The 21,939-nt window shown below is 45.0% G+C and overlaps 1 protein-coding gene across 1 annotated transcript in view; it reads right to left on the minus strand.

Moving 5' to 3' along the window:
• The window catches only part of LOC311017910 (A disintegrin and metalloproteinase with thrombospondin motifs 20), a 77,924-nt gene that overhangs the window by 34,241 nt on the left and 21,744 nt on the right, over positions 1–21,939 (minus strand). Inside the window, exons 9-18 of the mRNA XM_084016560.1 lie at positions 21,194–21,340; positions 16,692–16,833; positions 16,063–16,167; positions 7,480–7,625; positions 7,070–7,251; positions 6,169–6,305; positions 5,789–5,906; positions 2,722–2,817; positions 635–801; positions 279–408 (exon numbers count right to left, since the gene is read on the minus strand). Coding sequence (XP_083872686.1) covers positions 279–408; positions 635–801; positions 2,722–2,817; positions 5,789–5,906; positions 6,169–6,305; positions 7,070–7,251; positions 7,480–7,625; positions 16,063–16,167; positions 16,692–16,833; positions 21,194–21,340 — 1,370 coding nt within the window. The remainder of the gene's footprint in view (positions 1–278; positions 409–634; positions 802–2,721; positions 2,818–5,788; positions 5,907–6,168; positions 6,306–7,069; positions 7,252–7,479; positions 7,626–16,062; positions 16,168–16,691; positions 16,834–21,193; positions 21,341–21,939) is intronic.

A 21,939-nucleotide genomic window follows, 5' to 3' on the forward strand; every position in this document is an offset into this window, starting at 1 on the left:
TATAGATTTTTGGTGGTAAATGTTTATGGTCACGAGATGTTTTTGAAAGTTCTACAGCATTAAACCTTTACTCACTTTACTCAAGAACAAATATTCCAAATGATGGGCTTAAATGTGCGTACGATATGAATGCAAATACGTATGCGTGTATCAGAACGGCACAACGGCTCCCGGATATTTTGTGCAACTGTAAAAATCTGTTTAACATCCACTGAAGCCAAGGAGAAATGAGCATGCCCCTCATGCGTGTTGATTTTGAGGCTAAGCGGAGGTCTTACCCTGACAGATGTGGTTGCACTCGAGCCAGGAGCCCGAGGGGTCCCACACGAACTGCTCCCTGTGTTCCTCGATGGGTATGTTGAAGGAGTAACGGACATCTGGGTTGTAGAGGTTTCCCACACACAAGACCTGTGGAAACAATGGTGGGAATGGCAAGGGCCAGAGACTTAAGGGTGCTTTTCTTATTAAGTCCACACGGAGATATCAGCCTTTTAGACAGCCTAGCTCAGGGAGGTGAGTAGACAGCAAACGGAGAGAGAGATGTAGAGATCAAGACCAAAGGAGGAAAAACAGTGGGCCATATAACATGGTTATTACACCTTAACACAAAGAGGAGAAAGCCTCCTTCTAATACCTGCAGGATGAGCTCGTCGTCGATGCGGTCGGTGCAGTTGATGCGCTCCACCTTCGTGTCCGAGCCGCTGTAGTCGATGACGGTTCCCTTGAAGGTGATTTCCCTTTTGAACATGGCTACCACAAAGTTCCCATTCAGGAGGGAGTTGGACTGGCTGTCAGATAAAGCTGGAAGAAGAAGAAGAAGAGGAAGAAAACGGACACAAACCCATGAACAACACACAACTTAAAATGTCAAAGGGATTCAGCGCAAGTGAGGGCATGTTTGCAGAATTGAGGTTTTTGCCGATTGTTGTGGAGATATGGCATTTATTATTTCAGGCTATAAGTTAAGTAAACAGTCTTTGGGTTGCCAACATGTTGTTCTGCAAAGTCATTGTTGCAGGGGGAGGCATGTTGAAACACTGGTGGCACTAAATTGCAGTTATTTGGAGTTAGACTGCGTGACTCTCCGTAATGACTGACACTGAAATGCAAACAAAGGATCTCCACTGACTGCAAATACAAACATGTACATAAACACACACACACACACACACACACACACAAAGGAACACACGCACACTTGGCCAACTAGCACATAAACCCAAAATGCTCCCAAGAAACATGCAGTTCATTACGATCTGAGAGTGGATGCTGAAAACAATGTATGATATGAATTCTCTAGAAACATCTTTGTTTACATTAAAGTCTACACATTGTTGGATGACAGTTCTTTTTTTGCCCGCAGGATGACTGTAGGGGCTTTGGACAATGATCTAAAGACTCTGGTTGTCATCGCTGGCATTTTGCAGAACTTGGGGGAAAAGAAGGGAAACACAGCGACTCACACTGAATGAATTTATAGCTACATCTTAAAGTGTTCTTATGCCCGGTACTGACCAAGGCATCGCTTTTTCTGAAGCCCATTTTCAAGAAAAATGTACATCTTGTGACGTGTGGCAAGTCCAATTTCTAGTACATATGCTGTTCTAAACACCTGTACGTTTTGATACAGATGGGGCAAAAATAAAAGGAGAAACCAACATGAAGTGTCTATTAGGAACATTTCTGCAAATTAGTATCGTAAATAAGTAGTAGAAGCAGCTTTCTAGAACAGACTTCACAAAGTTCTTCACAATAGAAGGCAAAAGACAGACTAAAATAGAGACTCGTATAAGAAATCAATAATAGATAATAAAACGAAGCAGGTGGGCTGCTTTATAAAAGGGTCCGCTGAATCCAAGTTGAACGGGAGACGGCTTCAAAGACTGTGGGGCGAGCTTCTCGATAAACGTCTACATGCTGCAGCAGCCCGAGTTACAGAAATTGACAGAGCGTTGCAAATACCGAACATGTTTGATACAGGCACCGCTCGCTCAATGTGTGCTTGTGGCACTCGGCAACAGCGGGAGTCAAGCTTTTCACAGCAGCATGGCAGCGAGACCCCCGCCAGATGTGTTTTTCCTGACAATCTGACTTAAAACATCTTGAACCTGACTTGAACCATCTGAAAATGGGCGCCCCCCCTTACAACGCAGGCAAAACTCCTCAGTTTTTTTTTCTCTCTCTCTTTATTTCACATACAGGCGCACACACAGAAACACACACTCCGAGCCTGGTGGGTCCATCTAACCCTATACCCCTATATCCACTTTCATGCTGCCTGGGCTCCACATGCCTCTAATTAGCACCTATTGCTGCCTCATTTATCTTTCTCAGGGGTTGACACTCCATTTGCTTTCCCAACCAACCCTCTTTGCCGTGACCAGATGGACCAACGCCCCTCCACGTTTCCTCCACACACACTCACTGCAAATGACAGTTTCCTTTTCCTTTATGAAAAACTGTTTGACAACAGTTTGGCTCATGTCTCCTTTGCCCCCTTCACTAAAAGCCTGCCTCTACAGCTCCGGGTCACCAAGTCTGGGTGGTTTATGGTTATTTTAGGGGATAATGGCATTGACCTATGAGATGAGAGCTGGAGGGGTGTAATGTATACATCTTATTAGTTTGGACTGCTTCCATTTTGGATTGATTCTCCCAAGAAACACTGCAATTTGATACGGTGTTTCTTGAAACCACGTACACACACACATGTACACTCACCGAGGTAGTTGTCATCCTCCGGCTTTCCAGAGTAGCTGACCTGTTTGATATCGATGTTGGTGGCTCCAGCTGGGATCCGCACCACTGTGTTGTAACCTGAAGAAAACAGATGGGGGGGACAGACAGACAAAGCAAGAGAGTGAGACAGTTATGCAGTTTTGGGGAAAAAAGTTGCCACGTGACTTGGTCGCCGCCTTGATATTCTTAATAGCTTCACTGTGCTGCAACAAACGCCAGCCAGGGAAGTCCGGCTGGGGATTTAAACGTCACACTTGGAAAAATCCACAAAAGTCCCAAAAGGTCTAGTCCTCTCAAATAACCTGCAGGAGGCCTTGTTTTAGTCTCAGAGGCCCGACCGTGAAATGGTATGTAATTATTCCCTGGACCTACCTTTGGCCTGTAATTACTACACGGGGCCTGTTGTCCCATGATAAACTAACATACAAAGAGAGCGAGCATGTGAAAGCCAAGCAATGCAATACAAATCCAAGGATAGACTGAGTATAAAATAAGCAAAATATACATTTAAAATAAAAAAGGACCAATTAGAGGAGGAAACTATCCCTTTCTTCATGTTAGGCTGTACTTTGGCATCATTCAATTGTTTAAGTTATTTCATGAAATGTAATTAAAGGTTTTGCAGAAAAAATATATGCACGATCCAAGCAAAAAAAACATTTTGTATAGTTTTAGGTACTGAAAGCAAAGACTTCTAATGATGCCAAATCTACTCGTGAGAGAACACTTGCTAAAGTTTTTACAAAGTTGCTTTTTAATTGATTATTAATGCTGTTTCATCAGTCGACTAAGAGAACATTATATTACGGCAACATTTTGACGATTACAGGGGGAGAAAGTTTCATAAATAACCGAGCAGCTGTTTCGTGAAACCGCAACGTTGCACTTCTGGCCGGTCGGTTCGTCCGGCAGCATCACTCAAGGTTCAAAGACATTACCACAGAGTGTAATAATGGCTGTTGCGTACAGTTGGAGACCGTTCATATTCACTCAGTTCTTTCATTATGAAAGTTCAGCTCGAGACTTTGACACCATCTGGCCTTCCGATTACTGACTGCTGAGCAGGAGAGGAAAGGTGTGGGCTTGGTGTGATCTGACGGTTAGCCTGACACCTTGAGCCACTCGGGGGCAGCACTTGGTTTACATATCTACCTCTCATCAGCCGTGTAGATCTGTTCACACACATACACACACTGTAGAATCATCACAAGACATGTCAACCATGACTCAAATATATTTCCATAGGAGGCCACGCTGTAAAGGACAATAGTACTACTACTATGCTACCATATTCCTTCACAATAAACACTTTTCACCACAACACAAACATCTATATCCAATTTACTCTTCCTGTTTTGCGTGTAATGTCAAACTCTCTCCCGAAACACGAGGGACAGGATCAGCTCATAAGAAAACAGGGGCATATGAACTCCAGAACCCACCAACACCCCCACCCCCTCTGAGGAAACATGCAATCCACAAGCCATCTGAGGCCTCCGAGATCCCCCAGCTTAGCAACTGACCACACACACAATCCTCCGCCACCACAGAGTGACCCAGGGATGAACAGTAAACACACCACCCCCGGGGGGAAGAAACCCAACCATGCTGAACTTAGGGAACGCTGGGGTTTACCTCAAACATGCTTCCCTCCGCCACTAGCGAGAGAGAAGATGATGCATTAATAGCCTGATGCAAGCTGTCAGAGGATACTCACCGAGTTGATGACAAACATCTGTTTGTTTTGTACTTTCTGTGATTGGAGTCGGTTTTTTTTTCTCCCTTTCTGAAACAGGAGACTTTTACCCTCCACGTTGGTCTTTTTTTTGTTTCCATTTTATGCTCTTAAGCTTCAAGTGAAGGAGTCACAAAATCTATTAAATGTAAGCCTGTATCAAACACCTCCATGTCAGGTCCAGCTTTAAGTCATAAGAGACATAAAGGGATGGAAAGAGACCGAGCATAAACAGCAGTCCACTTGTCGTGTGTTATAAGGTAGAAATGAACAGCAGGCAGGTCTCACTCAGATTGTAATTACAAGGCATATGCATTGAAAGGACTATCAAAACACTATAAAAATACCAGGCAAATATTTCAATGGTCAGCATTCAGAAAATTGGAAGACATGCATTTTAATTTGCAATTTGCTTCTGAACATGTGACTTGATATAGAATGGACTTCGCCCAAAAGACGAAAAAAAAAAACATGCTGGTTTTGCCGGAAAATTCTGTTTGTGTCATCTGTTGAATGAGGGGAAGAAAGGTCGAGATAAAGGCAAAGATTGACATAGAGAGAGTCAGGTAAGAAAGGCAAAGAAAGAGAGTAAGAAATAGAGAGACATCAAACAGAGAAGGACAAAAGGGTGAAAGACAGAAAGACAGGCCTCGACCCAGGAGCAGAGGGATATCCTGCCTGGGCTGCACTCCCACTCGTCTCCTCTTTCTTAAGGTCAAGCCAACTTTCCAGGGCCAATCCTCAAACCCCCGTACCCCCAGCAGCCAACAGAAAGAAAGCAGATGGATAGAGACGCAAACGCTCAGCGCCAAACTAATGCGGAGTAAACATGACGGAGGCCACACCCAGGGATTTTATGCTAATGCTTCTGCTGTTTTGCTGCCCAGACCTAAAAAGGATTGGATGCAATCAGCAGTTGGCCCACAGCGAGGCGCCGCATTAAGCAGGACAGTTCAAAGGGGTGATGTCAGGTTTGTGTTTGCTATCGAAAGACCTGACGGAGTGCGATGGCTGCGTTAATCAGTTTCGGAATGCTTTAGGAGAAGATTGGTGCTCTGCCTTTTTTCCAAATTTGGCCAAAGCACGTATCGTTGCTGAAAAAAAATGGAGCTTAATGTGTTTAAACATAACCAGACACGACATCACGGCGTGTCAGCGGTGCAGCCACATGGAACCAGAGTTTCTCAGCCCTGCTGTGTTTCCTGCACATCAGATATACCGTAAGTTCCTCTGCACAAGCTGCCGACATACAGCATGTTTAACAGTGACACCTTTTTTTGTGAACAGTTGGCTATTCGTGTGCCGCAAACTTACCATACTGAGCATCGTTGAAGGTCCCCGCCAGGGTTTTACACGACGAGTTGTCCCCGCCGCACACGCCGCACTTGTCATTCCTGGCCTTGGAGTTGAGAACGTGGTCGCAGCCTGCTTGCTGGAGGGGCACAGGCGGAGAGACGATCAACATTTGGGCTTTGATGTTATATATTATATAACATATTAGTGTTTCAGCGAGACACCATGAACTTGGCAAATGCAAGTGTTTCTGATTGTGAACGGCAAACACTTAAAGCTTCATCCAGTTTTTACCAAACGTGAACCGTGTAAAAGTACGACAACTACGATAGCGTGAGAACAAGCAAAGGCTAAAATGACGTTGATGTTGAAGTTTGTGTGTGTGCATAAATTCATTATACCCTGCAGAGGCCTTGAACACAGATGTCGTAAGTATCTGGCCCACATGGCGTGCCGTCGATGACGCGGTCCTTCAGCTGATAGTACGCCATCGTCCCGGCGACGCGGCAGAAGAGCTTGCAGCGATCCTTCATCAGTACTGTGTGGAGAAAGAAAACAAATTGTGGAAAACGTTGCTAATGAGATTATTGCAATGAAAAAGAGAATTCTGAACAATAACATCATGAAAAGCCTGGAGATTATTTGCACTTGCTGATTAAGCGGGGGGAAAAAAATTGGACCTTATACTTATTTACATTTATTTGTCTTTTGTGGAGACTCCTAGAATTGGTATCCTTTGTTTGGAAGAATCACTTTGTTTCTGACAGCACACTGGCTCCGGGGCTTGGCCTGTTTGCTTGTGTAGCATCAATTAAATGAATGAATCACTTTGCAGTAACTTAGACATGGTGGTCTTTGCCAGATGGTAATCTCATGTAGCTGAGGAGGGCCATCTCGGGAGAAAGAATGAGATGCGGCTGCAGGAGGGAAAGCTGCCAGGAGGTTCGTATGGAAGGGCCATGTGTTGCTTTAATGTTGCTGTTGTTTCCTGTCAACTAAAGGTTGACCTCAGGTAGAACTTTTTACTGGCATGCAAGTGGCAAATGAAGGCCACACCCACAGATATACTCTACTTTGCACATCCACCATTCTATCTTGGCCCCTCATATCAAATGCAGTAGATTTTGCACATATGGGCCTTCACATCCCTCCTACACACAATGTGGTATTTGAGTTAAATGCACCACACATACTGTATAACTGTGGTTGGAACTGCATTGTATAGTTGGATGTATATAGCATCCATCTTTGATGTCGAGAGCAGCCAAATAACAGGCCTCGGGGTTACTTCGGTGTACTCACTGCCGCTGTACTTGGGGACCCAGCGGACGGTGGGAGGTAGGCCGTTGATGTTGAAGTGCTTGCCGTCAAACTGAGAGCACTGCTCTTCGCGGAAGTCCTTCCGCCCTCGTGGACACGGCTCGGTGTTGCAGGAGCGGAACTTCATCCTGCGACCCACACAGAATTTCCCGCCATTTCTGGGCCTAAAGCAAGAGGAGACGCAGCAGTGGTTCACTTCATTTCAATTTAAATTACATTTAAATGACTGGTGCTTTATGACTTCAAACCTACATTGTTTACATTTAAATTCCCACTTAGGGAAAGCTTGTTTATGACTCCCTAGTCAGACACGTCTGCACTTTTTTTTACTGCTTCAGAGTCTTAATCGAGTGGTTACAGAGTGTAAATATGTGTGTCTGATTCTTTCTTACTCAGGCTTGTTGCAGTCTCTGGCGGTGCTCCGGGTCCCTCCGCCACAGGATCTGGAGCAAACACTGTAGGGCCCCCAGGGACCCCACTCCCCGTGGACCGGCTGCAGATCCAACTCCTTGTTTACACACATCCCGTGTTTGCAGTACTGCATGTGAATACACGCAAAAAAAAAGAAAAAAGATATAATAAAATATGACTACACCTGCAGCAGACCTGAAGACAAATGCAGACTGCAGAATGAGAGCAGGCACAGCTGGGAATCATGTTGCTCTTTGCCTTCTTAATCCTCCGTTAAGGTCTCAAGCTATATTTTTAAAAGAAATCCTAATTCAGCTATTGTTTACCCTCGAGGAAGGCGTCCAACTCCTCCAGCTGTCCAAAGAGAAAATTGGGAGAGGGAGGGAGTGGCGTGGATACAGACAAAAATAGAGAGAGGAGAAGACACTAAAAGACAGGAAGTTTCAATGAGAGAAACCCCCAAACTGTAATGTGCAGCATGTGTAATACTTCATGTCAACCAAATCTAGAATTTATTATGGGGGTTCCTTTCTGAGGGGGGCTAAGTCAACAGTTCGGTTCCTGTACTGCTGTTACATCTTATCACATTTTTTTCCACACGGGTTCTGTTTCCCCATGAAAGCTGTGTAAGCCCGATGTAAGTCACTGATAGAAATTGTGATAGACATTCAACACAAAATGAGTTCATAAGAAACACATCAAAATACAAAAAAAGATTGTAACGCTACAGACAATAATCCAGAATCCTTTCTTCGGCTTTTGTTGTAAATACAAAATTGCATAATATCTTTCATACAGTAGACCCAGTTTGACATTTGAATAAGACGCCTGGTATCAAACAGTGTGTAGCCACTAACCAACCTTTGCCAAGAAGTGCTAACACTGCTTTCATAAGCGAAGCACGGCAGGCCCATTTCCCTTTGTGTGTAACCAAATCCCCTTCTCAGCGACTAAGATATCGGAGGGTCCTGTTCACTGAAAGAATGCGGGACAAGACGGCGTCTGTCTGGGTACGTAGCCCGCCGTCCGGGCACACAGGCACGGGGGAACAGTGGCACCGTGATAAGGAAACTCTAGAATTGTGATAACAAGAGGAACACAGTTCATTACTGGCTTGATATCAGGAACTCCTTTTTCTACCGTTCAGCTGTCTATCTCCTCAGATACAAAGCTTTAAACTTAGAACATTTCCCTCACAGAGTTTGGTCTGTGACGCTGATGCACATGTTGTTACTTCCATCGCCAGCTCGTTCCAGGTGATAAATGCGACAACTATCATTTCAACTGGCTGCACGCCCATTCCACTACAAGACATTCAATCCCCCTTACTCCAGATAAAAAAAGACTCTTGAGACCCGGCACTGTGGGAGATCAGCTTCAGTGCATTTTCATGATTACGCTATAATAAACCTGGGAGCATATCAATCAAAGTCATCTCCTGGACAATTGACAGTTTTCCCGCTTGAACAGAAATTCACGATTTGCACCCATTACCGAAGGTGAACACCTGCAAATGTGCAAAGTCATGCACACAAACACATGTAAACATATAGAGAATTGCCTCTCCTATCCTCGGCCAGGTTTGCATGTGCGCCTCACACACTCGCGGGGTCTAATGACGGAGTGTAAAGTCTGTGCGCGATGACAGACAGGTGTGAACAGCTGCAGGCTATGGAGTAAACAAGCCACAAACACTTCCATAATGCAGACCTGATTTGAATTTCTCGCCTCCTCGCTCCACTGTAAAAAGTGAGGACGCTGATACTTTTGTTGGTGCACAAATAATAGATTTAAAGACTTTTTTTCCCCTTAGACACAACAAAGAGTTTCCCTCCACTTAAAGCTCTCACATCCCCTCCCCCCCACCTCAGCTTAGGGACTGTCACCCGGGACCTGGGCATCCCTTATATACCTCCTCTCTCTCCACAGCCACCCATCCCCCTTATGGGAAACTACTGCAAGGGCCACGCAGGGACCACCGCAGTGCAACCAGGCGGCAAGGGCCCGAGGAACTGTCAAACACAAGGCGGACTGTCTGTCAGGGAGGACCAAAGCCTGTATAAGCCTCTGAGGCATTCCACTCCCCCCGCTGGCACCCTGTGTTTACAACCGTTTTGTTTGGCTTGAAAAGGTGATGTGGGTGAAAAGAAGAAAGAAGGAAAGGGGGGAGTGGAAGGAAAAAAACATCTGTGTGAGATGATGTATGTGTGTGTGTGTGGGGGGGGATGTGCGAATGTGAGCATGCACATGACTGTGTGTGTGTGTGTGTGTGTGTGCGAGAGTGATTGCTCAGAGTGCGGAGGCATCTGGGGGCCACGCTCAATTCTAATTAGCCTCTCTTTTCCCGAAGTGCACAAACACACCCTTTGGAGAAACGCTGAGGTGAAAACGCAGAGCTCAAACAGGCAGCGAGGACACCGGCCGGCCCCGCTCCTCGAAGGTTTGTCAAGATGTGCCCTCAATTGGGAATGTGGTGAGACATTTGAAGGTCTTGTGAGAGAAACCTGTCCAGCTGTGACCAGCACGTGTTTCAAATTAGGAATTTCACAAAGACACACGCTGACTCACCAACTCATACCAAGACATGTGTGCGTAGACATATTGCATGCATGCATTTTTTGCACTAGATACGCATATAATGGGGGAAAAAACGCAATGCAATACCTCTGCAGCTTTGCTCTCAAATCACACAGCGCCAAACTCAAGCGGGTTTAACCACCTCAGCCACAGAGAGCAGTCACCAGCATGCTAACTCCAACAATGGGAATAGTATCTGAGGACAGCAGCATCTGCTCTGAGCTCCTCAGCTGGCTGGTTTGGGAGTTAGTGCCCTGTAATTGCCAGGAAACTGTTGCGGAGAGCACCTCATTTCTGAACCCAAGCCATACATCACTGCAGGAATGAGAAGGCAGAGCGGCTGATTTAAAAAGCCGTCCGCTCTTTCATTTTGACACGGCCATTTCCAAAAAAAGGGCTTCATCTTTCATGTTGCGGTGTCTTTCTCATGGCTCCGGAGTTCGGAGTTCACTCGGGCTTTGGCCTGTTGGGGGTTTTGTCTCGTTGTCTCTGATGAGTCCTCTCCAAAATGCACAATTATAACTGACAATCACAGGAAAAACAAACAAAAGAGGTCACACGTGGTGCATCATCGACCCCCGTCGTTGATTTCCAATAAGTCATCACCTGCTTTTACATGCTAGCTTGGTAGTAACCGACGCTCTGCAGAGTTCTCTCAGGGGCGGGGATTGGAAATAAGTCAAATGACAGCTGTTATTATAGACTGGATTTACACAGACTCATTTTTCCCGCCGAGGCATGCATGTTTCCCCTGGTAGTTCCATGTTTATTTTCCCTTTGTGTTGAAAGGCTGTGAAGAGAGGAGGAAGAGAGATGACAAGGGGGAGGGAAAGGTGAGGAAGAGCGAGTAAAGGGAGACAACATGATGCAACCGTGACCCCAAACAACCTCTCTCCTCACTGTACTTTGTTTCCTATCCTCTCTTTCCATTCCCTGTGATCCCTCCTTCCCCCCCACATCTTTCCCAGAAGTGTGAGGGTTGTCATTAGAGTGAATGAGTGCTTTGGCCCTATCAGCTGTTCCATTCACGTGAACTTCAGAGACGCTGTTGCTGTTGCTCACTCATCATCTTCCCATGACAACTGCTGAGATACACATACCTCTTGTAATCTTTATAACTCTACTTATAATAACAATGTACCAAAGTATTATGTTTAATGTGAAAGGTGTCCTTTGTAGTAATAGAGCAGCAGATAACTATATTCCAGCTCTGTTCATTGTTATGAATGAACTTTTGGATAATTTGGGGCCACAAAATAAGCTGTAAACTCAACAGTGAAAATAAAGTGTTAGTAGGAATGTTATATGTACAACATTTCAAATTACTTTATTCTTATATTTCAATTGTTTTTGTTGTTTTGTTATTGATTATATAATAAGTAAGGCTATTATAAGCCCCTATGGGTTTCATGCCTCTCTGTCTCTTCTGTCTCTGTTTCTGTATTTTAATTGTGCTAAATAAATCCAAATCAACTCAAATCAAAATCAAATTGTTTGCTAACATGTCAGCTATTACAACCTTATGAGCCACTTCATATTTAAGATGTTGTATGCGTCTTCAGTTTTGCAGTTATTTACACCGCATGCCAAAATCCAATGAATATATCACCTTTCATGCAATATTTTGCTTTCACATATTTGCCACATTTTAACACCACGCTAACGCTGTTACAATCCATCTCTGTCCTTCAACACGGCCAGCAATGAAAGCTCCACTCCGGCTACCGGACACACTAATTCCCGCAGCACACTATGTGAATGCTAAGACAACAATCCTGTTGTTAGCCCCCGATGCACAGATCTGTCCGTGATGACGGCAAATCAAAGTGGCAAGATCCTGTGAATATCCAGAGATTAGCAGAGAGCGACACCGACACCAGTCCCGCGATCCCAAGCTCCAGTACACACACTCACACCAGCTCCACCATCCCCGCATCATACGACAAGTCTGTCAGGCTGCCAGGGAGCTCCAGCCAACACTCACCGCCTTTGCCAACAGACTCCATTCTGCTCTGGCTTCACTTTTCAGGACCTCACTATCTCACTCTAATTGGCTGAAACCAGAGCAGGTCGTCATTCTTCTTCTTGGAAATCAAAAACAACTTCCCATTTATTTACTTCCACTAACCACTCAATTAAGCCCCCTATTAGGAGAATCTGGGAAGCTTTTGGGGTTCTGCACGTAAAGAAAAGCTCAGCAAGCAGTCGTTCAATTGAATTCAAGGAGAAAAAAATAACATTTGAATATTTGTGTTCGACATTTTGCAACACATTACTAAAAAGTTGGCAAGGGAGCTTCCTTCAGGGCCACATTAAATGTAACAATAAAATGAACAAAAGTGAGAACAATACGAACATTGGCAAGAAAACACCAGTTAATTCAACTCCGCCGCTGCTTTTTATTTCTTACACCTCCAACACCCACTGAGCAGAGACGTAGTGAGAAGCAGCAGAGGGATCCTAAAATGGACTATGCGGTTCCAAGCTTTGGTTCTGCAGATGCTTATTGAGCATGCTGGCTGGGCCTTAATCCACACACACACACACACACACACACACTTACATGTAGACAATTCTGCAAGAATAGAAATGCAACACACACACACAAGTACTACATGCATGTATGCACACACAATCAAAACAAATCAAACACACACACACACACACACACACACAGACACAGAATCCTTTTGAAGAGTGAGAGGGACCGAAAAGGGGGAGAGTAAGGCAGAAAGAGCCTCAGAAGAGAGGATGGAGGGGAGGGAGGGTGGTGGCGGTATTTATAGACAACAAGTGATGGGATGCCCTCGTTAGTGCACGGCCCACTGAGCCAGATGACAGACGCGCCGCCAAAGGTCATGTGACCGCATTACTCACACTACTCCGGCGCCCTGTGAGAGGGCCCGGTGAGCAACACGGAGTGAGCGGGGAAGAGAGAAAGAGCGCGCGAGAGAGAGAGGCAAGAGTGGAGAAACAGAGAGAGCTGGAGGAGAAAGGAACGGGGGGGGGGGACTACCCATGAACCCTGCAGTGCCCGTTGCCCTATTTCAGCTAAACTGTATACAAACAAACTTTTTTTCACTCTTCAGTTAGTGGACGTGCCTCGCTCCCACTTTTTTTCCGGCACTGACCTCAATTACCCGATGCGGTCATAACTTTGTTTCGTAACCCAATTGAACAAAAACTCTCCCCCAGATGACGCAGTCACAAGAGGTGACAGCTCGCCGTTCACAAAATTTACTTTTTTTGATTTACAGTTTTTTCCTAGTAATCGCTTGGAATGACATGGCAGACCTGGCTTTAATGATAGGCTTTGAAAGAGATCTTTAAAGGGGGGCTGCGGTTGCTAAGACAATACCTGCTGCAAGTTTCCCCCATAGAGGTCATACATAGCTGTAATCCTCCAGATCTGACACCCACCCATCACAGACACACACACACACACACACACACACCCTCAGGGCTCTACAGACACCTCAGAGCCAGGAGCTCGACCCAAGACCCTGTAAAGACTTAGACCTGAACCTCATGACTTCTTTGAAGAAAGAATGAGAAAGGAGTCAGCGGAAGAGGTGTGATACTCGCAGTGCATTAAGGCTATCCAGGAAAGAGAGAGGAAGGAAAACGACATGGTGGATGAATGAGATGCACCGAGAGATACAAACAAAGAACAATGCAACACTGACGCAAGAGAGTCAGGAAGAATCATCTGGGTTTGCAGATTATCAGACTTTTGACGTACACGCACATACACACACACCAACCCACCATCCCAAAATACCACATAAAAGAGCTCTTGTATGGGCAGGTGAGTGTCGGTGTAGGGTCCCGACTCTCTTTCAACTCACACTACTTCAAACAGCCCCCTGCATGGAGATGAAACCGGGCCCTCAGCACTACAAACAAAGGTGGGGCCTCCACACAGACACACAGAGACATGCAGGAGAACTGTTTATGTATTTGTTCACGCAGAAAATAAGCTACTAAGGCATCTCAAATGATATCTGTGGTTTATTAGGGCTCTAGGGATGGCCAACAATGGACTAACAGGGAAATATACAGGTATTCATGGTCCCCAGAGGATGAATCGTGATGGCTTTGGTAATCCTCTAATATTTCCTCAAAAACCAATGTGAGGTTTATACTTTTGGATTAATTAGTAAAATGTAATTTGGGGATCAACAGACGGTTAGATGGCTCGGATGAAATGCAGCTAAATGTGGTTAAAAAGTGAGTGAGCTACAACAACATGTGTTGTTGTAGCTTTTACATGACTATATTTCAATCCTGATCACCAATGGTTCTATGTAACTGTCTAAAACTAATTTAACCTGGTTTTAACTGTGAATGTCTCCGTCTCTTTGAACCTGCAAATGACCAAATCAATGTTTACAGGGTTCCAATAAAGACCAGGGATCTAATCTAGCTAAGTCAGCTCAAATTGGGTTAATGGTTTGTAGCTTAATAAAGCGAACCACTCGGGGTGATTAAACCAACACCGTGTCTCCTGAAGTGTCGCTCCCACATATGAGCTGAGAGCAGTATGGGAGCCACGATCCCAGGGCCATTACCGTTCCGTCTGGTTGTTGTAGTTGGATTAAGATGTTAGCCATCCCCTGTTAACCTCCCCTCACTAGACAGGGCTGATCCAGGACCTAACATGGCGAGGAGGGAGATGGAGCCAGATAAAAGGATATAAGGGATATAAGACTTACATGGGCCCACACTGCAAGAGACTCCTGGAGGGCAGGAGGTTAAGGAGAGTAGAGAACCCTCCTTCTTTCTCTCCCTCTCCTCATGCATGTTCCGAATGCTAAACACCAGTCCACCAAATCCTCATCCCCCTGTACGTCCTCCTCGCTCTCCTCCCCCCGCCTCCTGCGCCGCAGAATCACTGATGTGAGCTCTTTTGTGAGAGCGCTGGCTGGCCTCAGCCTGGACTCTGTTACGGCCTGACCACTGACCCACTCACCCGCCTTTTAAAGAGGTTTTAGGGTCATGGGTTCACAACAAGGTGACTCAACTGTGAACGGCGGGTGGCATCCTCTTTCAAAGGGCCCACGTCTTCACCTTTCCCTCTCAAGACTCTCTCACTCTTTTTCTGCCCCCTCTGTCTCTCTTTCTTTTCCTTTTTCTGCCCCCCCCAACCCTTCTCTCCATGTATCCTCAGTGACTGACCCGCCGTCTCAGCCCTAATTAGCATAGCATCCCAGAGCGAGGAGAACATGAAGGCTAATGGGGGTTGGGGCCCCGTAACAACACAGAGGGTAAGCTTCAAGTTTCTAACTAGGGCCATCACCTGACCACATTTACATGGGTTTCTGCAACCAGAATGCACTCAGCAGAGTAATGCATGATAAATTATTCCTTTTTCTTGGTAGAGGAAGTGAACGAGAAGGGAAAGGCAACAGAATTCCAAGCAGCTCTGCATGGGAGGTTTGGCTTGTGTCAGTTGTCTTAAATGCAATGAGGCCGAGGAACACAGAGGAGATACATTCAGTGTTGCAATATGGTGATCCCAAACCAATATTTAAATCTGATCCACATTTGGGTTGACGGATAGCAAAATCAGGTTTCATGGTGGCTGAAAACAATTTCTTGTGTGTGTGTGTGTGTGTGTGTTTTTTTTTTACTTTGCTTCAAATTCTTGATGGGTTGGTTTTACTGCCTCAGGATCCCATAATAATAATAATGCTTGTGAAATGCAGATGCAGCCCATCCCACAACAAGGAGTACAGAAAACAATTGCATAAGTTACATAAGTTAAGGAGTCATTAGTGTGAAGGAGTTTTGTTGTATGCATGCAGCTGTATTGAGACCTGCTGCTACACCGCCAAACCCACAGGCCCTGAACATCCACCGCAGCACGACAAGCGCCATTCTACTTACTGAAACATCTGTGCGTCAATTCAAAGTTTTAATATAGGACACCAAACTCCTATAATCTGTTCATTAAGCAACACAGATCCAGATGTGGACCGACTTACCATTCCATGTCCACAGTCGGTCCCATCAGCCAGGGGCATGTGCTGTGTGCGACATCCTTTGTGGTCCCCCTCTGCACTGGTACACCACAGCCTCTTGCACTGTTTCTGTGTGTGTGGGGTTGGATGAGCATTAGTGATTAATCATCACTGCCTGAAAGGTTAACATGAGCTTCCAACACGTGCAAAATACACTTGGATGAGTGGAAATGTTTAATGAGTAGAAATGTAAAACATCTTCTTTCTCTTGGGAGGAAGTGTGGCTGCAGATGAAAATATGGTTACTGGCTTCTTCGAACATTATTTCAGTGCATTTCTTTTCAGAAATGTTTAAGATGCATTTCAAATGACCCAGCATCACGTCAAAAAGTCAGTGTGCATTCAACATGTGCGTCTTTGAATGTTGCTAAAATGTGGCAATTTACAGATTCAATTTATTGCACTTCCACAACATTTTCATATTCGTCGGCCTTGATGGATAGAAGCTCTGCTCAGATGTCTGAGGGTTCATAAAAACAAGGTTCTCCTGTACATCCAAGTAGACAACAACCATCTCAGATCTGCTTCCACCTGAAGACTTAACGCTTCACTTTCGTGTAGGTTTTGCTGGCTTTGATAGCAAGCCAACTTACCATGTAAGGGCAAATTTGGGAACCGGGTCCAAACATCAGTTCACACTGTCTGTTGGCGTTGTAGATTTGACCAGGGAGGAGGGTGGGCAGCTCGTACGTCCGGCCTACAGGCTCATCAAGGAGGCACTCGCCATAGCCGGTGCTAAAAGAAAGTAAGAATGTGTGTACTGTAGATGTAAAGGAATGCACATAATCATAAAAGTATGTGCAAAAACAGACAAATACACACACGCATTTGCACAAGGCAAACTTTCACGGTATGAACATTTTCAGGATGATCCAGTTTTTTCTGACCACAAAAAGTATCAACACGTGCCGTCTCTTTCATAAGCACAAAGTAAACATTTCTATGTCATTGTCTGTGATCATCCTCAGATGTGTTTTCCCCTGTGGGTGGTCTGTAAAGTTACCCAGCAGAGAGACTGATACCACTTCCCCTCAACGGCCTGTTAGTAAATGCTGTCACGATGAAACTGGAGTCAGGCGCCACAGACTGAATAAAACAGCATTTGATAAAGACTGAAAAGGCTCTGCGTGCTGACCACATTTTTATCCAAGGTGTATTTATCCATGCTGAAGGTGGGGGGGAGATTTTGGAATCATAAAGCACCCTGATTGGGTTACATACATCGTGCCAGCGCCAGCATTGCAGCATAATGACAGATTATGTTCTGCCACACCCTGAGCCCCGTGAACAGAGACAACAAAAGCAGGGCTGGACTGAATGTATGCACCAACAGCCTGCATATACAATCCTCAGCCTTCATGGTCGTGAAAAGGCACAAGTCCAACATTGTTGTCTCTTTTTTTTTCTGTTTACCTTTGAGAAAGGAAACTGGCGGATGAGACATGTATTGATGTGTAATTACACAACATGTCTGCACCGCTCTGACAAATTTAATCCGGAATTGAGCTGCTAAAACACCTGTTCCATGGAGCACCAGCTGATGTGACAGGCCAATAATTACACGGGATTATCCTGAGTTACCGACACTTTGTTTCTTTCCCCTTTCATTTCCCGCCGTGATGTCAGAAACTGCAGCGAGCGGCGCTGGCCGGCAGGGAAATGATGGCATGGGTCGCATGAACCGACACCGGGGGATATGAATGAAAACTATGGAGCAGCCTGTCAAGAAATCATACAGACAGCGCAATATTACAGCATCCTTCAGCAGTTGGTCATCTGTGTAATCAGTGTCCTGGAACCTAATGGAATGATTATTAAGACCAACTCAGACAGACAGAGGGAGAAGGGGTCACTGTGATCATGTTTTTTTTTTCTTTTTTAAATGAAACGTCTACTTTTTTTTTTCTTTTTAAAGATATTGGCCATGTGGATTTGAGGCAGCGAGGCAATTCCTTTTTGGCACCAGACGGGATTCCACACCTGGCAGCCATTGGGAAACTACAAAGTGAGTTTATTTGTAAAGATGACTTATAGTCGGCTGTTGTGTGCTTGTCATGAGAAACTAAACAATAATAGTTTCCATGTACATCATACTGGGTTTCCCTCCGCAACCAGTGCTAGAAGCCTACTCATATATCAGATTGATGGGGGGGTGAAATGACATAGAGCATCACTGTACACTGTTTGATCAAACAGCGAAAAGTAAACTGTAGCAATGCTGTCAGGCTTTTGTCATCTGACAGCATGTACCAATTATTATGTAGGGGGAGATATAGATCAGGATAGTGACAGTTAGGATAGTGAGGTTTAGTTGAATTGGGGGCAACAAATCCAAAATAAAGATCCATCGTGATATGATTAAGACCTGACACAGCCAAGAAAAAAAAGTTTTATCATCCACTGTTCTCTCTGTCTATACATATTTAGGTGTTTCATTTGTGTATTTGTGTCTATCATTTTCTATAGATGCAATTTTGCTACATTATTTGCAAAATGTAATGCAAAATTTGCATATTTTAAAGATTTCAGAAAGCTTGTAATACAACAATAATTGACAATATTTGACTGTAACCAATCAACTGGACATTTTGTTTTTTAATTTAATGTATTTTATTTCATTCCTCAAAACAATGTTCTTCAAAACATTGCAAAAATTTTGTTTTTTAATGGCTGTTGACATTCTCTCTCTTTGTAATCTGACTTTATCTGACCCTGCGACCCTGAATACAGGATAAGCGGTAGACAATGGATGGATGGATGGATGGATGGATGGATGTATAGATGGATGGATGGATGGATGGATGGATGGATGGATGGATGGATGGATGGATGCATGTATAGATGGATGGATGGATGGATGGATGGATGGATGGATGGATGGATGGATGTATAGATGGATGGATGGATGGATGGATGGATGGATGGATGGATGGATGGATGCATGTATAGATGGATGGATGGATGGATGGATGGATGGATGGATGGATGTATAGATGGATGGATGGATGGATGGATGGATGGATGGATGGATGGATGGATGCATGTATAGATGGATGGATGGATGGATGGATGGATGGATGGATGGATGGATGGATGGATGGATGGATGGATGCATGTATAGATGGATGGATGGATGGATGGATGGATGGATGGATGGATGGATGGATGTATAGATGGATGGATGGATGGATGGATGGATGGATGGATGGATGGATGGATGGATGGATGGATGGATGGATGGATGCATGTATAGATGGATGGATGGATGGATGGATGTATAGATGGATGGATGGATGTATAGATGGATGGATGGATGGATGGATGGATGGATGGATGGATGGATGGATGGATGGATGGACTTTATCTGATGTTCATATTTCTTTTCTGGAAATGTTTGAAAAATTATCACATATTTGACAAGATAATGTCTAATTTGCATATTTAAACATACATTTTAAGAAAACTTGTAATACAAAAAAGAGCTGTCTGAATGTAAGTAATCATCTGTGGAAATCTCATGGCAATATCTATCAGTTGAAATGTTTACTCTATTCACCTGAGGTGTCTCGCCTGGAGAAAATGACAGATTGAAAAAAGTATTTAAAAATGATTTCACATGGGAGTTTTTAAAGAACGGTTGCTGGTAGAGTAGACTAATTTTTGAGGTGTGTAATGGAAAATGATAGGGCTTTCCCTCCACTACTGATTACGTGGTTTCAACACCGCGCACACATCAATTACTGGGAGGCGACAGCCAAAGATTTGCATTTTTACTTTTATATCAGGATTTTGAGGCTTAAATCAAACGGCACGGTGCCAGGCGGAATGAATGGTTGCTTTATGTAAGCGCTTGACGAATAACAACGCCGTACACCAGCAGGACACTTTTCATCAGCGTTCAGGTGCGGGAGTTCAGCGCGCATTATTACAGCAACAGTGAGATAATGGGGAGAAAAAGGGGGGGAATCCTTTTCCTTTAGAAAAGAGATGTTTGAGATGAGGCGCGGCCTTTCATTTTTTAAACGGGTAGGAGAGCGGCGCAGATTGAATTTGCTCTTCAGGGAGAATGGGCAGTCAAAACACTGACGTACTTGACCAGGTCAGCCCACTGAGAATGGAGCGGTACTGTAGAAGAGGTAGTTTGAATCAATGCTCCTCATTGTTGACTGGAGACGGATTTCAAAAGCACTTGGACGACACTCTCGAGGGCCTTTCCCACCGCCGCGGCTCCCACACTGAAATGATCTATTCATACCTGCGCTGTTTGTTATCTGTCCAATATGGTTAACAAATGTTAAAGTTTATCACAAATGCATTTCACATCATACGCACTTCCTGCAGTAGTGAGTCACAGAAACAAAACCCCAACACAGCTGACACGGACCGGAGCAAATAATAAAGAGATTCATCTCCGGCTGAATGTTCGACCACTGGATGTTGAGGTCATTTGCTGGCTGGAAACCTTAAAACCCCATAAGATGCGTCGCCTAACACTGTGCTGTCGCGATGCATCTGGTCAACAAGGCCATCCTTTGTGGACGGCGGCCACAATCGACAGAGGGAAGGAGGCAAAGATTACAGGGTCACGTCCAGGGAAGATATAATTATAACTGACATTTCCCATCTTAAAGGGAAGCCTTTCACCGAGATCAGTGACCACGGTGCGGCTTGGGAGTTGCTGAATGAGCCGTTGCCCCGTGCTACAGGTCTTGGTGTGGAAAGCAGGCCTGGTGACTAGATTACTGTTTGCCCAGCATCTTGAGAGCACGGCTTTGTCCGTGCGGGGAGACAGCTGAGGGGCTGCAAAAGATCCATCGCTCGGGTCAGCCGAGAAAGACCCCCGGATTCAAACAGGAAATACTCTTTCAACACCAGGCAATAACAAAGTCCACACAGTTTACATTGCGCTGACCAGTCGATGGAGCACTGGGAGCGACGTGGAGGCAGTTTGTTTAGCCCGCCATGTCACAACAAGTAAAAGTTAATGGCGAATATGGACGGGGTAATATGCGACGGAAGCATCACTTTCTTCCATGAGGAGACATCATGTGGTTGTAATAAATCAGGTTGGAAGCAGAGGAGAGGCGGTACCTACTCTAGAAACTCTGTGATGTACTTGCGGCTGCACTTGGACCACGACCAGGGGTTGGTGTCGTAGTTGAGGGTGGGGGCCATCACGTGATACTGGTGCTTCATGCCCGCCTCCCGACACTTAGGGTTGTCATCGTGAGGCATGTTGAACCTGGTGGGGAGAGGATGGAGAAAGAGGGGAGTAAGAGACGGAGAGAGGAGTGTGAAGAACACACACGGCGTGATTATCAGCTGCTTCGCTGCTCAGTCGTCGGATAAATGTCACAGGATTTACATTCAGCCACTTTTAACAGGGGATCACCTCGCACATATCCCTGTGGGCCGCCACACACAAACGCGGCCACAGACACGTGTGAATAATGCCACACACTCTGCACCTTACTGCCGTCTTGTTTTACACACACCTCCTTTCTTTGTGCCGTGTCCCAAATGTTTGTGCATTAAAAATCCCATAAAGGATTCAATAAAACGTTTAACTGAAACATTGCGTTATGCAAAACGTATTCATTCCCCTTCACCGTCATGGCCAGCGTGCTAGTGAGAACCACCTCTAGCTCACCCCTGGGGGGTCAAAGGTCACCGTCTCACATTCTCAAAGAGCTTACCTCTTCTAATCAACCCCTCTCTACCATAGAGCCATTTTTTTTTTTTTTTTAGGAGGGATGGGGTATATTTAGGGGGAGATAGCAGGTCAAGCTTGGATGAGTGGTACACATCATCTGAATACTGGGAACCTGAAGAGTCATTTGA

This window comes from Eutrigla gurnardus (genome assembly GCF_963514095.1).
Source record: "Eutrigla gurnardus genome assembly, chromosome: 9".
Classification (NCBI taxonomy): Eukaryota; Metazoa; Chordata; class Actinopteri; order Perciformes; family Triglidae; genus Eutrigla; species Eutrigla gurnardus.